At 44.2% G+C, this 17,862-nt stretch overlaps 1 protein-coding gene across 1 annotated transcript in view; it reads right to left on the bottom strand.

Annotated features, from left to right (window-relative positions):
- Positions 1 to 12,534: 12,534 nt before the first annotated feature.
- Positions 12,535 to 17,862, bottom strand: part of LOC119176985 (meckelin) — a 41,969-nt gene continuing 36,641 nt past the window's right edge. Inside the window, exons 28-30 of the mRNA XM_075878368.1 lie at positions 17,759 to 17,861; positions 14,922 to 15,064; positions 12,535 to 12,737 (exon numbers count right to left, since the gene is read on the bottom strand). Of these exons, the coding sequence (XP_075734483.1) occupies positions 12,657 to 12,737; positions 14,922 to 15,064; positions 17,759 to 17,861 (327 nt within the window). The 3' untranslated portion in view covers positions 12,535 to 12,656. The remainder of the gene's footprint in view (positions 12,738 to 14,921; positions 15,065 to 17,758; position 17,862) is intronic.

The raw sequence follows: 17,862 nt of genomic DNA, 5'->3' as shown, positions 1-17,862 counted from the left end.
AAGCTGGGTATTCCAATCAGCAGCGAGAGCACGGACACGACAGCGTCCACACTAGAGCTGACGCAGCCACGACGACGCAACCGGAAGCGGCAGCCATGAACGAGATCGCACCGCCGCAGCCGCCACCGAAGTATCGGCCTCAGCTAAGGTGCGACTTGTGGTCTCTTCGGCAACTGTGACTGCGGCCACTTTCCTAGCGGTCACCGCCATTTCGGTCACTCGTGCCATCAGCGCGAACTCAATGTGCTTCATTTTAATCCCGATTCTTCTCACGTCGACCATCCAACACCTCGGACTCATCGGATTTATCATTAAAGCCTCCGTGGGGTCGTGGCAGTGTCAGCATCGACGCAGCTACCTCCATTTCCACCTCCCGTCCGCGTGCTGCGCGACATCCACGAAGACCGACTGCGATCATGGAGAGCGCGAACTGGTGACAATACGTTAACTTAATCACTGTTGTAAAGAAAATATTTTTACATTCGTGCGTTACGACACAGGAATTCGAGGATCATATTGCAGCGATAAAAGTTTTCTATTGTGGTCTTCTGTGTGGCGCTCTGCTTCATTATTATGGTTATTTGCTACACCATTACGGTATGATCTCATTTTATGGTTGTGTAGCTAATGCTTGTAACATTTAATAGTAGCAACAAAAAGTTCGACCATAGCTACTAGATCAGTAGAAGCTGTAGGCTTTGTAAATAGGTTGAAGTGCGCCAAGAGGACATTTGATATCGAGTCGAATAAAAATTGAATTATGCGTTCAAATAATAAAGCAACACCTTCGAAGAGAGTCCCCGAATTCGTCAATATCTCATTGAAACAAACTTTTGCAAAATTAAACAAGAGAATATTGCAATTGCTTTTAACCGACGAGAAAAAGCACATTATTATTTCGTATGCTGCTGCGGCTATACAGCGGTGACTATCGTATTCAATGTCGTACCTTGCCATCAGCTTTGAAAGAGAACAGTCCCCTTCACTTGAACTGTGGATAGGGTGCTAGGCTGCTGACCCAGAAGTCGTGGATTCGATCCCAGTCGTAGTGGTTGCATTTCGATGGAGGCGACATTGTAGAGACCCGCGCACTGTGCGTTGTCAGTGCACGCTAAAGAGCACCATATCATTTCAAAAATTTCTACACGCTTGAGGGTATTTTTTTCTTTCCCATTAGAGACACCCTCAAACGCAGAGTGTAAGGAAAGTTTACACCCTACTTTCATAGGCGTTTACCAACAAACCTACACGATAGGTGTTAGACCAAGCTACACCCGTCCGAGTGGGATCTAACACATGAAAACACCCTTGAAACTATGACCGATACATGGACAAGCAAACTTGATCAAATGAAGTGCAATTAACAGCACAAGGAATGAGAGACAGACAGGAGTAAATGATTCATCCTGTGTGCCTCTTTTTTCGTGTTCCCATTCATAGCACTTCATTTCGCCAAATATGCACCACCAACTGGCCTAAGCCTAAACTCTTCTAAAGGACAAGCATATATGAAGCTTCTTCTCTGTATGTGATAAGAATGAAAGAAGGTACTCGTGTCACCACTGCACTTATTATACCTGCACTTATTCAGCGGACAAAATAAAGTGTCGTGGTCTTGAATGAGCCGCATAACACCAGTGTACATATGTGCAGGTAGACTGGGAGCAAAATAACAAAGTGGGACGCAGCAAACACTTTACACACGTGTACACTCACACACACGCACAAATATTATTACACACACACAAACACACATACACACACAAACACCACACCCTACCACAGTTGTGCAAGTAGCAGGCTGTAGCGTAAAGTTCAACTGAATATAACGTCAAAGTAAAAAAAAACGTGAAGCCTATATGTTCATGCTTGCCTATATTTAAAAAAAAACTGCAAGAAGTCTGACAAACAGGACTCTCACAACATTCTTCAAAATTATGAAATGTTCCACGTGACCCAAACATTTTTATCTTTATTATATCGGAAATTCATTGTTTTCAATGCGAAAACTCCAGACAACTTCTTTCAAAAACATTTGTCCTAGTCGAGTCAAACGGCTGTGCGGTTTGGCGTTGAATGGTACATATACAACAGTAAAAACCAAACACGTAGAAACAGTAAGCCAATGTAGTACTATTTCTGGAGATTTATTTACAACGCCCTGTGCGTAACAGCATAAACTTCGCCAATAAAAAAATCACAGCATTTGACAAAGTAATGCCATGGGGGTTTGAATCTTTAATATGAGCGCTGATACACTTATAACTGCAAAACCACAGCTCTTCACTGCTGGTTCCAGAATCACCTTCTGCTGCTGCGATGACTGATCCCCTTGAGAGAAATGGGACCAGGCTGTTTTTTCTGTACAGCAAATAAATCCGGAAAAGCTAACATAAATACATAAATAACAGAGATGATAAGTTTCAAAACAGTGCAACATATACAGTGTGCACCTTGCATGACTAACTGCTCCTTAGTTATGTGTAAATATAACAGGAGTGCATCGGGCTACACTGCAGTGAGAAATGTTAGAAAGGGTATACTGCGCAACAAACACCATAAAAAGCGTGCTGTGGGAAAAAAAACCTTTATATATTTCGTGACGTAGCTATAAACCTTACTTTACCTTTTTAGCTTGCTTCCGCGGGCTAAAAGAAAAGTGCAGCTCAAGTTTAATCATGTTCTATTAGCTGTATGCATCGACCAAGTCTAAGTAAATGTCAAGTTCTATGCCTAAGTATATATGCATCAACTCAGGTACACGTGTTGAATTTCTTATAGATCACGAAAAGCACATCATGTATTTTTTTGTTGTTTGATGCGTTCGTGAATCCACCAGTCACTTTTTCTAGACATGCACGTAATGCCATTTAAGCTCTAGTATTGTTTTCTGGTGCTCATTTTTGGCTACTCTTGGTGTTTCATAATTCCGGTGCTCCTTTAGTTTAGATCAGCGATAGTGCGTGATATCATTCACACCACCAGGCTGCAATAATCTATTGGTAACGCTCTCTAATATTTCGCGTCTGCCCAGGCTACGGACTAACGGACAGCTCAGGCGCTGGAACCTTCTGTTTTGGAGTGACCGTCAGCAGCGACTGCATCAGGGCGTCTAACTTCATGTCTAGCATCAAAGTAACATTCCTGTCTAGTTTCACGTAATGTACGTAGTTATTCATTTCACTGCGATGCAACTAACCAGCCACAGGAGCACTTGTGTCATTACCATGCATATACCAGCACGTTGTCGACGTGAGCACAGGAAAAAAATATGGCTCCCGATCTGCATGTTACACTGCAAATGTCGCAGAAAGACGATAGTCTTGCATCCGGAGAGAGTGAACAAAACATTCATTTGATGTTTTGCGCAAGAAAATCTGCTAATGGTATTCTGGAGGCGCTGCGTTGGAGTGCCCCGTGCGTGCAGCGGAGGCGAACGGGCGCATCGAGGCACGGTGTACACGAGCGCCATCTGACATTTATCTTCGAAAATGAAGGTAGGGCTGCGCACCTGCGGAGAAAGATGCGTGCCATTCTCGGAGGCGATAAGGGGTAGAACGCAAAGCGACGAACAGGTGCCACTGCCGTGTCGTTTTTAGCAAAGTGTCGGGAAGACGTGCCTATTTGAGCATCGCAATGCACTGCCAGCGCCGCGTTTTTAACGCTATGGTTTTTAGAATTACTTGCGCGTGCCTTTTTTAGTATAAACGCACACATACAAAACATCGTTGTGTTGTTATGGTACCTCAGATATGCGCAATGATCGCTTTTTATTTGAGTATTGCACAAGTATGAACGCTAAAACTAGGGCATTATTGGTGGGCGCTGCGGATGAGGTCGGCCGTTTGAGGAATCGATAAGTGCGAAAAAACAGAAATGTACAGACAGGCAGACAGACCACATTTTTCCGTCGAATGTCCCCAAGAAGCACTCACGTCTTTAAAAACTGGGACCTGGTCAGCACGGAGAAATACGCATCGAGAGCCTATGCTGCGCTATGGGTTATCTGAACAACAGCCAAGCCACCGCCGTTCTCTACGGTGAGGAGCCGTTCTTGAAAACCAGTGCGCAAATGTTTCCCTCTTCCCCAAACTCCTAACTGCCGCAGGCCATGTTTATGGACACCGCAGATGCTGTACGACAGTCATTGCATAAGCAGTGAGGCTATATTAGGAAGAAATCTTGTGACAAAAACATCTATATTCTAATTCAAAATCTTGCATTACCAAGCAGCGGCAAAATATAAGACAATAGACAGGTATAGTTTACCGTTAGCTTTATAGCAAGGGTTGAGTGAGTAGCGTTACTGAGCCACAAACGTTCGTTGCGGACAACGCCTTAAAGTTTAGCCAGAGAACACCTACCACTTAGCGGGATAGCGTTTGCGTGGTTTTCGTACCCCAGCTTGGACGGTGGTGCCATCTATCAGATAATGAATAAGCTATAGAACAGAGAAAAGAGAAAGAAAAGAAGAATTATTGCCTTTCCAGCGCGCCTTTGTCACCACGCGAAGCAATGTTACAAGTTCTTTCACTAATAATAAAAGTAATTAAATATGAACCACGCACCAAATGCGAAAACATTTGTGTTCTTGATTTCTTAACATCCATCTTCTAAGGACTACAGGCATTCGAAATGGGAAGCTATCTCAAAAGTCACGCTAACTAATCCTTAATACTCGGTCGTCGAAGCTAACTGAAGGTAAGCGAAGCCAATTTAAACAGTCCTTTGCTGCAAACACGGTGAATCATTCAACAAATACGCCAAAATCACTTCGAAGCACGTCCGAGAGTGACGCCATGGTTACGTACACTATGTTCACCTACGATACAACGGCAACGACAAATCTGAAAAATACCGGGCGTACGGTAAGCGGTAGGGGTGATGTACGTGTCAGCGCATGTGCACTTCGATTCCGGTATCAAATTATGCCCCATATCCCGTTAAGCCCGGTATACTGTAACTGTCTAATCAGGACATGCATATCTCGTATAACATGAGTATACATGCATCCGGCTCATAGTGCGCTCTCGGCCATTTCGTTAGCTTTAGATATATCAAATTTGGTGTAACGTGACGTGAATGAATGACGAACACAAAAGCTAGGCGCAAATATGATAATAGCGACATAGTAGCCAAGTACGGCATAATTTACGTCCACCTCGTAACGCTGTGCTGATTGTAAAGTGAAATGTGAACCTTCCTCATTCTTGCTTCGCATATCATCGATCGCGGCAGTACGTGAGATCTGCTTTTTTTTATTAATTTATTTATTTATTATTAAAGCGAAAGATCTTTTAGCAAACTTCGGCGACTTTGAAGGTATCTGTCTAGCCCCTAACGTTTGGGTGCTCTCGTGGTCATCCCGTTAACTTGCCGTGAACCAACATTAGAGTGGGAGGATAAGATGGTTTGACGATAATGACGCGCTGGTCAAGACATGAATAATATCACAATCCCGTCGCGTACGTCGACAAACACTTCCCGCCAGAACGTGGCACATACACACGAGCAGACTGGTACGTGGATATGTGCCACAGCTGATTGACACTTAGTATCTACCAAGAAACGACGAAAACACACAGGGGCAATTTTAACCCTTTCGGCCCTGCCGGTGTCAATTGACACCACCGCACATTTCCCCTAGTATCTCCGAAACGTAACCAATACTGCTCATTCTTGGGGGCATAGTTCTGCAATGATCCCCACTGCAATTGACAATAATACTGTGGCACGGTTGTAGAGGTAGCAGCCACAAAGAATAAGAAGCGCAAGCGAGATCTTCCGTGAAGACGAGGCGCTGAAGTTGAGGCAAGTAAGCGCCATTTTCGGGTCGACGTACTGAAGCTGTTTCAGTGAGTGTTAGGCTGAAAAGTAAGACGTTGGTTTTCATTTTGTGTACATCATTGATCGACAGAAATAAAGAAGCCCTTTTTTTCATTTTCCAATCACTGGACCCTAATCACCTAATTTGATGCCACGTTAATTGATCCCAAAATGCTTGTACTAGTGGCTAATTTCTTTTGTTTGTGATCTTCAGTGGTCCTAACTACAAGAAAAACGCGCACAAAAAGTGTATCCGACCAAAATAAAAATCCAGGGCTGAAAGGGTTAACGAGCAAGCGTTAATAAATACCCGACATTGATAGCGTCGACTCAACCAATGCAAAGAATAAATGTGAGGATCCCAGCAGGTATCGAACACAAGCATCCTTCGTGGCAATGAAGCATTTTACCACAAAGCTACGCCAGGTCTCGGAAATGTTTTTCAATTAGACGCTAATCTTTGTGAAACATCAATAGTGGTTGTTGTGCTGGCTACCCAATTTCTAAACTGCATATGTACTCCTTTGATACAGCCGTCACGTCGAATTAACGTCAATTTTGGTTAGGTACCATGCGCTGAAATTGATTTAGGTAGCAGTTTCCAGGTCAAGCATTTTGGTGAGCACCAACGGTTCATATATCAGCTGCTGGTGTTGCTAATAGTGCAATCTGTTGACATTTATTTAGCGCCGTTTCATTACGTACTGCTCAATTGTGCAACACGGTACTTCGCATAACGTCGTTTTATGGGTATGTGGGATTTGCCGATTTTTTTTTTTTTTGCTTCTATCTAGAGTTTACGGTCACGGACAAAACTGTTGATTTTATCTCAATCAACAAAGCTGACACTGAAATTTCAGCAAAACAAGCGCTTTAGCGTTATTTCAATTTTTAAGAGTTTACTTAAAAGCACAAGCTCTCTTTAATTTCTGCCTAAAAGTTCCTACAAATTGTCCATACACTGATATACCCATAACCTTGGTTTTTCTTTTTGAGGGGGGAGGAGCAGTGGCAACGTTTGCGCCGCTCTATTCACTGGTGCATACTCTTGAAAACAAAATCATGTCACTGTTATAGAGAGCATTGGCAGTTAACACATTTCAAGATATAACACCTTATTAAATAATTAAATCTTGCAAATCACTTTACCAATTCACTTTATTAATTGTTATATTGCAAAGTATACACATTCACGGAGGTCCCATGTGCATGTTCGCTTTTGCAGTTTCTTCTATCTAGGTAATCTGAATGCTGGAAATAATTGCCGAGTTTTTTTACACTCCTAATTAGTTAAACCAAACAAACAGGCAATTCTCTCGAAGTGCATAGCTTCAAGAATATTTTATTCCTTACATATGGTTTAAATATAACGGCGGAATCCCTCTTTGCGTGATAATTGATGTACAGTGCCTTAGAAAACTGATGCAACCAATAAATATTGAGCCTCTCTCATCTAGACCAGCTGGCATCGAGCGCCTGAAATCAAATGCAAAATCATGCAATATAGGAGTGACATTGCTCAACATTGTTCTCGCTGAGCAGTTTGAGCAGTCAGCAAATAACCATTCGACTCTCAACTGCAGTCGGCTTTTACTTCGTCCTCTACAGGATCAGCATTTTTCCATCATTAATGATCCAAACCGTAGTATGAAACGTTTTCCACCACCATGGCATATAACCGTGGTAGAGAAGTAGAACACAACACAAAAGGCCGTGATCAAAGCATTTTATCAGCGTAGTTTCATCTTCTAATTCCTTTGTGACAATCTGGATGCCTGAAAATGTATTCGCTGGAATAACGGCGGCGCAAACGTTACACCACCAGCTCACCCATGACGTGTGATCGCATGAAGGTTTACGAAGTCGTGCGCTAAGGGGGCGGCTGGTCGAAGTGGAAAAATCCACCTGGGTGCTGACACTACGCTGCCACACCGGTGGCTCGAATGGTTCATTCCTCTTGTCCCCAGTGGCGGATGTGTTGACGCAACTAGGCCCTTGATAAAGTGGAAGTAGAGGGCATTCACGACGGTGAGAAGCACGAGAAAGGTGGCGGCGAACACGTAAAATTTCCCAGAGTATTGATCGCCGAAGCGAGCACAAATGGCAGTTGAGCTTGGGAAGATAGCTTGGTAGTGGCGGCAGCAGAACGACCACGTTCATGGTTGCTGCGTCTGGGAGAGTCCCGGAGACGCTGGCCACTGCGGTGCCGATGCAGCGGTGTCTATGCGTCTGTCAGTTCTTCGAAGACTCAGCGCGACTCACGGAGGGTACACCGCCTTCTGTAGAACTTTTGGACAGGCAGCGCGACCTTCTTGCAGGCTTCCGAGACGATTACACTAGCGGAAGTTGTTGATACCACAAAATGGAGTCGTGGCGCATGCGCATGGCCTTCTTCCTCTTCTTCTGCCTCAGAACACGAGTGCCCCTGCTACTTCTTATTTTGATCACCTTGACTTGTGGCACACACCCACTATCGGGACATTTCTCATGGTCTTCTTTTTTGTTTTTGTTTTCTGCTACAATGCCTCGCTGCCACAAGTCTTTTGCAACATCACTGATGTCACTCACTTGCTGAGAGCAATCTAACAGTTGCTTATAATGGTCATTCTTCTCAATTCATTTGAAAGGTGTTGCTCCTTCTTTAATAGTTATTTAATTCATACGAATAATACGCATTAAAGAGCTGTCACCTTAATTGATGACAGAGGTATATTAGAGTAAAAACTGAAGAATAAGGGTAAACAACTTACGGTACACGCAGTATGCCACTGTAATACCCCTGTCACACGGCCACCACTAAACTCCGTTGAACACCGTCAACGTAAATCTCCCCTAGGTGGTTCGACGGAGAAGGAGTTGTGGCAGTGTCACACGCGTCAATGAATAGGTTGTAACAGTTGGCGCGAGGGGGCTGAGCTGGCGCTGTTTGATTTTTGGAAAAGTATTCTAATTTCATCTCTATTGATTTTTTTGTGAATCTTCGTTATTGGGTTTTTACAAAAAAACACAATTAAGCAGGTAAGAGGCTAACAAACCATAAAAATATTTTCAAATAAAAACGAATTTGCTAATTGTAGCGATGCTGCTAGCGACGCTGGCCACATTGTGCTTTTAGTTGTTTTGTTGCCTGTTTTCATGCCCGTGTGCGAAAATTCTTGTGCTTCCTTGGCACGCGAGCGCACATTTTGTGTTCTTCAGCCATGAGTGACACAGCGACGACCACAACCACACGCATGGACGAAATATTTTTCAATGGCACCGGCCGGCCCGACTCGCGAGGCACCACGTGCGAGGCGCGGAGTGTAGAGCATCGGTGTTGAGAGTAAGTGAACTCTGGCGGGCGTAAATATATGTAAACAAACACGCGTTGTGAATGAGTAGTACAACGAAAGAACGTTTAAGATTGCCAAAATGTATTATTCTTTCACTGCGGCCACTTAGTGCTCGAAATTTTTCTCTGACCTCTAGACTGCTGGGGACAAGAGTACCTCGTTTTGCTGCGAAGGGAGATCGTTGAACGTCCTTTGCGAAACGTTCCGTTTACCTTTGTATGCGTAAGGGTTGCCGTGTGACACGGACCGCATCTTCGTTGTCGTAAGAACGAGGGAGTTAAACGGTCTTCGCGGGTGCCCGTGTGACAGGGGTATAAGAGCTTAAAGCACACAGTGTACCCTGCTTCATGTACCCTGTTTGAGAAGGCATTCTGTAATTGCCTTCTATGCGTGCACTTCTACTGTTTTATTACCATTTTTGTCTAGTTACTTCAGTTCCTAATATTAAATTGTGTGTTAGTTTGCATTCATTGCTTTGCCGTTGTCGTTGTTTCCTGAACGAATGTATAACAGCCAATTGTCAAGATTTTACTTTTTGCCGTTACTCTCCCTCCGTTATTTCTCAAATTTATAGTAATTTGTCTCCCTATGTATTACCCTCGTCATGGGTATTTTGGAGTATTTTGAAATTAGCAAGTTTTTAATAAAAATAAATAAATAAATAATGTAGAGGTTGTAGAATATTAGGTTTTCTTGGAATCCGGAACTTCGAAGGCAAAGGTTGCTGTGTCACTTGGCGCACGAGCCACCTTCACAAAAAAAAAAAAAAACTGCTGCGCCGCACACAACTTACGTCATGCACTTTTCCGGTTAGGCGCTTCGTTTGAATAGTTCAAAGGGGACATGACTTCGCCGAGTCGGCATGCCACGATTCCAGAAAACACTTGCGAAGAGGCGTGGACGCAACTTTCAGCGTGCCTCCTCATCGGTCTCCCGTCAGCCTGACTTCCTGCTTGTGGTACTATCCACAGGCCCTCTGATATTGCATGTTTGATGACCTTCAAAGAATTGGCTTTAATTATCACGATACAGTGCTTTCCGAACTAATGTTCTTAATCGGCAAGACGCGGGAAGATACGAAAAACCGAAATGCACCATGGCTGCATCGGTTTCTCCAGCACATGCGTCAGGAATGTTGATTTCCACGGTTCATCAATGTTTTGATGACAGTAAGGCGCACTGTAACGTATGCCCACGCGAAATATGCAACAGCAAACTTTTCTATGACGCTCAGCGTACCGTCATCACCTGACGAGGTAACTGGCAGGGCGCTTCAAAATACTGACGTGCCACCGTAGGCGATCAGCACTTGATAAACGATGCCCAAGGGCATGTGCCACCTATGTTGGCCCTTTTTACTACAAAACAGCTTGTTTGCCTTGCTGAATAACACGCACGGCCTGCAACAGCACTGGAGCATTTAAGTAGCAACAGAGGAGAACAGCCGCACGTGTTCACGCTTAGCAAAAGAGCCTGCAATTCAGTAGCTTTGCGATCACAGGCTTCGTAAGAACACTTCGCAGACACACTGGGGTTTTCATGCATGTGCGTTCGGACATTCACACGTGAACTGCGCAAAAAACATTATTTCATCGTCGGCCTTACCCTTCGCAACTAGCAAAATGATGTATTCGGCAGCAAGAACACTTCAGTAAGTTTCTTTGTAGCACACCTAAAGAACAGTAAAAAAATGAAGGGATTTATACATAGACATAGCACTAATAATTTTAAAAATATTTTCTCATTTACGTGCGCTACAAATAATCTTACTGAAGATGAGCTACTAACGAGTCCGCATCGCATCTCTCGTGAGTAAGAACACTTCCACCTTCGACAACACCACGTTTTGACAGTGCAATCTAGAAAATCCAGTACGTCCGACAGCAATAATCCGCACTTCATACTGAGAAACTGCATGACGCACACACCCAGATGAATTCGTGGCGCGGTGGACGGCCGCGCTGAGCAGCTACCACCTTCAGTATCAACTGTGGGCGATCCAGAAAGCCCGTGCGGCAGCGAAAAAGCTCAGGAGCGAGAGCCCCCCTTTTTAATGTTTTCTTTGTGTTTCTTTCGATTTCCATAATGTTGTTTTGTATTGAAATACCGTGTTGTGTATATTTATGCTGGCACTGTTCATTAGGAGCATAGTTGGTTTGGCACTTGTTCCATTTTATTAGCACGTATTTTTTTATGGTTTAGTTGCTTTCCGTTAATATCTGCCTTCGGCCTTGTTTTAATTAAATGCTTGTTTGTTTTACCGACAATTTTCATGTCTGCTCTATGAGTCGTCAGTCAGAGCCAAACATCTCTACACTGCAACCTCGCACGGGTCAACCGGCCTGCAAAAAAAATGAAATGTACCATTTGAAAGCCTTTCAGGCGTTGCCGGCCGAAGCGTAAAAATTGAAAGCCTGCGAGTCTGCCGCACGCCGCTGTTGGATCGGCGGGGCCCCACCCGAATTGTGTGTCAACGAAACAGATCCACAAATAATTTTCAGTTTAGTGCGCTGCGCAGACTACCCGTAAAAATGAAAAGGTTAAGCTAGCCATGATAGCTTAATTTTGCATTCTAATTCACTAGTCTGCTTAGCTTTAGGCACACAAAACTGATCTAGATGGCGCCATTTTCAGCGGTGTGCCTCATGGACGCATCGTGACACCACAGTGTGGCACGTAAAGAACTCATAAACCGAAGGAACTCGGGACATGCGCCAATGGTTGTGGCTGCGCGCCGTCGCTGATGCAAAGGCAGCCACTGTAACTCCAGAGCGAGTTTGCTTGTTCATGATCTTGAGCAAGCTTGGTTTTGTTTGTTTTCCACCGCTAAATAGACGAGGGCGAAAGGCCGAGAAACAGAGACACCGGCGAGCGCCAGCTTCCAACTCTAGCGATACGGTCATCACTGCGTAGCTAAGGAGTGGGGAGGGGTGTTCAAACCTTCCAAAACTTTTCAAATTTGCATGCGTACACACACACGCACGCATACAAAATCACGCACGAAGATATACAAATATTTAGTTGCGCGGAATCCAGCAAGTGCGGAAGGGTAGGAAAGAGGAAAGAACAAGCACGCGTTCGTAGCCCGGATCCACATGGAAATTAATACGAGTTTCACTGAACAAAACCTTCTTTGTTTCCGAAAAATTCATCCTGGTCCAGGGTTCAAACCCGGGACCAACACATTTTCTGTTCATCTTCCCGCCTGTGCCCTTCTGTTCTTCTCGCGCAGTCTAGCGCGTGAAATCGGTATTGTCTAAAATCCAGGCTGACTTTAACAGCATTCTCTGCGTGAAATAAATAAGAAAGATAACGGAAGCAGGAAAGCAGAAAACTTCGTAGCGTTGTCCTTTCGTTGGCAGTTATACAACGTCAATGCCCTCCATTGCTCTTTTTTTTATTTCACCATCTCAGATGTGCCGTCATTATACATTCATTCTTAACAGACACCCCTGGCCCGTCCAGGGCAAGACGTGGCAAAGACACACTCAGTGGCCTTTACCACAAAAACCTTTCATCCACGAGTGCCTTCTTCACCAGGTTCCGCCGGCTCAGATACCGCCGCAGGCCTTCCAGCATCTGTAGTAAACCGGCCGATGTTATTAGAAAAATATTCTTTGAAGCTGTAAGCGAGTCAATTCATTTTCCTAACCGAACCAGGTTACTCCTAAAGCTGTACCACTGCTCATTGTCGTACGCAGAAGGTATTAACCATGTAAATATTGGACCCGAAATGCGAATCTGTCTCGCTTGTGTTCCGTTTATTCAAGACTCGGAAAATGTTGCTACATGCCAAGAAGATTATGTAACACCAATCACACCTGAAATCATGCCGGACGCACATCCTTAAAAAAGAAAGCAAACGTGACATCTCACCTGCATTAAGGAGATATGCACACACGCACAGTGCTGGGCCCATACTGGTCACTCCACCAGCCTAGACGTTAACGACTGGAACGCCCTTCCTCAGTAGGAATGTTCATGTTTTTTTTTCTTTGTAATTGTTTTTATCTCTGTCTGTCCTCTTTACACGCCGTATTTCGCCGCATCTGTACGGGTCAGCAAACCGCTTACTAGTACCAGGTTCAACCTCCCCCTTTTCTTTAATTTTTTAGGGGCGAAGCTCCTTACGCCGTGGGTCGTACGTCCCGTGTTTGTAGTAGTATATCTATCTATCTCTCGTTTAGTCCTTAGAATGTCCGCTGGATGGCGGTACTTGTACATGCTGAATATATGATGAAACGATGAGAGATGGCAGTATTTGGAGTGTTCACTAGATGGACAGACGGGCAGACGGACGGACGTACGGAAGAACAGAAGCAAGAACAAACGGATGGACGGAAGCACGGACTGACGGACACTTCGCCCAACTCACCATCGTTCCCTCCGAGGATATTCTGCGATTTTTTTCTCTCTCTCTCTGTCTTAGGGAGTAGAAACAGTGAGAGCAGGTAGTCATAAATGCGTCTGCAAGTACATATTATTAAAAGGCGTACGCATGTGAACAGAGCCTATTACGAAGGGATAGACCAGAAGGCAAGAAAATATTTAGCGGTGGGAAGACAAGACCCTCACAGGGACTTAAATTACCTCAGCATCGAAGCTTTCAGATGTCATAATGCTCTCGCACAGTCACACGTGCTGGAAAAAAAAAAGCTGGCGCTTGTCGACGAACGCACCTGTTCAAGTCGAGTAAAGAATGGGTGACAATATATCCCTTGGAACAGGAGTAGGATGACATGTTAGCCTGACGATGTTTCTGGATCACTAGCTCTTTCATTGCATAATTTCACAGGAAACAGCACTGGCATCCAGCATACAAGGATGGTACTATATATTATAACTATATGCCAGGTGAGTGTTCAAGTCTTGTGTTCAGTCATGTGATAACGTAATTTCGATTACCTTTCAGCAATTGCAGCCGAGCATGCACTTCGCGCGATTCTCCACGCAAATTAAATAAATGCAAGACTTTATCCTGTCCTGAGGAAAGTATCATTATATGAATCTGTTTTGAGCCATCGTAAAGAGCAGCTATGTCAGTTTCCAGCACTGTGCGAGCAAGCACGCGAGGTGGTTGCTGTGACACTAGAGGGATCCAGCAGCATTTTCTAACCATGGGAGGGGGTGGGGGGACATTGTCGTAATCTCAGTTCTCATCATGCAGTACATTCTTACTGTGGTCTATGAAGTAAAGTCAGAGTTTGGGCCCATCGATTACCCATCATTGGAGAGAAACAGTACGACTGCTTATGACCGGGACAAAATCCGAAAACGATTCGGATTAACACTATCTATAGTGGCGCACGGGTTGGCTAGTGCGGGCGAGAAATTCAGCACGTTACATACTAACTTTTGCTACAACGCGCTATTCATTCTGATTTTGTCGAATTAAAACAGTAGAGCTGATCTCCACAAACAACTATATTATGATATTATACAGATTACGGCAAATGTGCAAATGACTTAGCCAGGAAATCATGTTCAAGTATCATACCACAGCTTAGATGAGCACCAACAATGCATACAGCTCGCTTCCTGTTACAATTCACTTGGTATGAAGTGTCAAACCACCCATGCGCCTACATTTAGGTGCACGTTGAGGAACCCCAGGCAGTCGAAATTATTACAGAGTCCTTCATTACAGCGTACTTGATAATATTAACATAGTTTTGACACGTGGAGTCCTAGAATCATCTCTTTCAATGATGTCATTATCACAAATAGCATCCTTGTGTTCATACTAGTCCTTTCAATGCTTACCTTGTCCACAATATACGTGAGTGTTGCGGCCAAAACAAAATCACTTGAAGCAAAATCGACAACGCAGAACATTAGCAGATCCCATAAAACAAGCGTGAACTCGTGGCCATGGTAGATCACGGCGTCAAAAGAATGGCCATTATCTGCAAAACAAAATGCAATTGTGAAACTGTTTTTAACGATTCTGAGAAGAAAGCAGTGAGCATGCTTAGGACTAAAAAAATGCGATCATAGAAACGGAAACATGAACGAGAAGGAAAAGTCAGCAGATAAAAAAACTGTTGCTTTCTCAGTATCCATCCATATATGGAGGAGAGACTTTCTCAGTATCCATTCATATATGATGGAGAGACTGGGGACTAAGAAAATATGCCCATGAGCCTCTAACATATATATCGGAGACTCATGCATGATGCCAAACCAATTATAAAGCAAGCAGTCATCTCACCGATCAAAAGTCTTATCGTAGCAGGACTCGCGAATGCAAGGCTTGGTTACAATCGCCTCAAAGAAAATAACTGGTGCACACTTGAGAACAAAATGCAAGAATTCCTGAGTATACCAGCAGTATGAGAAACGCTGCCCTTTCTGAGGCAATGATGAGGTGCGGATTTGTTCGTCCGTAGTCTTTACTGAACAGTGATAAAATGTAGTGCAGGGGCAAACATGGTCAGCAGAGGACACAGGCACGCAAGAAGTGGGCATAAACGCAAGCGTCCGTCGTATATTCTCATGTCCATGTCCTGGTGTTTCGCTGCATTTCGTCCCCATGCAGTCAGTCCGGGGATTGCACCAGAGACCAACGCCATTCAGTACAACGTCTCTACCGTGTTATAGCTCATCCGGAGGCTAAGGATTTGACAAAGAGACCTAATTACTTTACAACTCAAAGCGCAATGGTACTGACTAGTATAATAGTTCAGTTCTTCGAAAACCTGTGCGATGAAAAAAACTTTATGAACAAAAAAACGGTGTCAACCAATTGCGAATAGCGCGAAGCTATGACGGCATGTCACTCAGACATTTGACTCTCCCCTTTCCTCCCGAAAAAAAAATACACAGCTAGAAAACAATAAAAAACAGGCAGTCAGCATAAAACAGACAACAAGTTTTCTGTTCATAACCATGGCAGGCAAGTGACTGACTATGACAAACAACTTCCTGCAAAATTTCTCTGACATAGTCAATATCCCTGTGCCTTGTCAACAAATTCGACTTCCTTCTGTGATCAGCTAGTGGCCGCCTTGTAAGCTCAGATGGAAGTACGGCCACGATGGTAGTGTGATTCTGAAAGGACTTGTTTTTGGGCTAGTTGGTGCATACTTGGTGCAGAAGACTGAGGCGCAAAGAACATAACGTGAAGCAGGAAGAGCAGGAGAGAAGACAGAACAGCGCCAACTACCAACTGTTTAATGACCGTCTAGGAAACGCACTGGAAAGAAGACATGACGCTGTGCGATGTTTGTTGGCTGTGCACGCATGCGCGGTTTTGTCTTCTTTCCGGTGCGTTTCCTATACGGTCATTAAACAGTTGGTAGTTGGCGCTGTTCTGTCTTCTCTCCTGCTCTTCCTGCTTCACGTTATGTTTTTTTTTCGCCTCAGTCTTCTGCACCAAGGTAGTGTGATGGTGCCACGTTTGGTGCCCGCACAAAAACCGGGTTTTAAGAAATGAGGATGTTTGGGCAATGCTCAGAGTTTTAAGCAAATACAGGGCAAAAAACGATGATAAATTTGTTATCTCTATTTTTTTGTCTTTGTTGGTTAATAATTCTGCATCTCCATAGGCTTTCTCCTCCTGGAAAATTACCGCGAGCCTGATTTGTCATGGCTATCACGCGGACACGATTGCTTTTGTAATGTTCCTGTAGAATGTTTCTGACTTCCTGGCAAGTGATCGACGCGGGTGTCTTTGTGTTAAGGCAGTGCACTAACACAGCTATGTATTTTCGGTGGTGTATCACCACCACTATTTCAACATTTTTTCCCGACAAGCGATCGCTGATGCAAGCTGTTGCCAACAGGGTCACTTTCACCAGTGCCAAAGAACAAGAGAGCATGCACAAAACGGAAACAAATAACGCTATACACGAGACAGTGATAGAGCCATAGATAGACTGTCGGTCGTTCTATCACTGTCCCGTGCTTACGCTGTTTTTTCCTGTCTTTAACATGTGCCAAATAGACCAGTTAAGTGCACTCAAGCATACGTAGGTTAAATTCACCCACCGGGCCATTTTAAATGTGAGGTCCAGGGGGTGTGATAGGCCTTCGGCCACCCATTACGATTTGGAGGCCTTCGCAATGTTATTAGCACTACCAGCAGATATGAATGATAAGAGCGCTATCGGTGGTTTTATTTTGTTCATTCTTGTTAAACAGAAACGTCTGTTATCCTTCAACACCTCAACCGACACAACTAAAAGACGTGTCTCAAGATACATTATTTCAGGGCAAAAAAAAAAGGGGGGGAGGGGGGAGGGCTGTTGCACATACCGACAGAGTATAAGCGCTATCCTGCCACATACAGACACTCCGCCTGTGCACGCAGAACAAGCTCTGTTAAGTGCTGTTCTGTCTCTATGTGTAGGTGTCCTGCGTTTTTTTTTTTTTACTGTCAAAATGCATGGTGGTTCAGCTGAGCAACTAAAGCACGTACTTATGCAAAGATCTTGGCACGAAAACTACAAAGACAAAGAACACTGTAGACAAGACTCGCACCTAGACGTTCGCACCAGTATGTGGGGCCAACTAGCTCAAACCACAGCTTATACAGCATGTATTTTACCGCTATCTCGCACAGATTTACTTTTGGTCTGATGTATCGGCAGACCACTTACCATTGTAAAAGAAGCCACGGTCGACAATATCATTGAACTCAATATCAAGAAGTTTTTCAAGCAGGGTCCGGTCTTTCACCGTATAGTCAACATCTTTTAACGAC

This window comes from Rhipicephalus microplus, chromosome X (assembly GCF_043290135.1).
Source record: "Rhipicephalus microplus isolate Deutch F79 chromosome X, USDA_Rmic, whole genome shotgun sequence".
NCBI lineage: Eukaryota > Metazoa > Arthropoda > Arachnida > Ixodida > Ixodidae > Rhipicephalus > Rhipicephalus microplus.
This window is presented reverse-complemented; position numbering and strand designations above follow the sequence as displayed.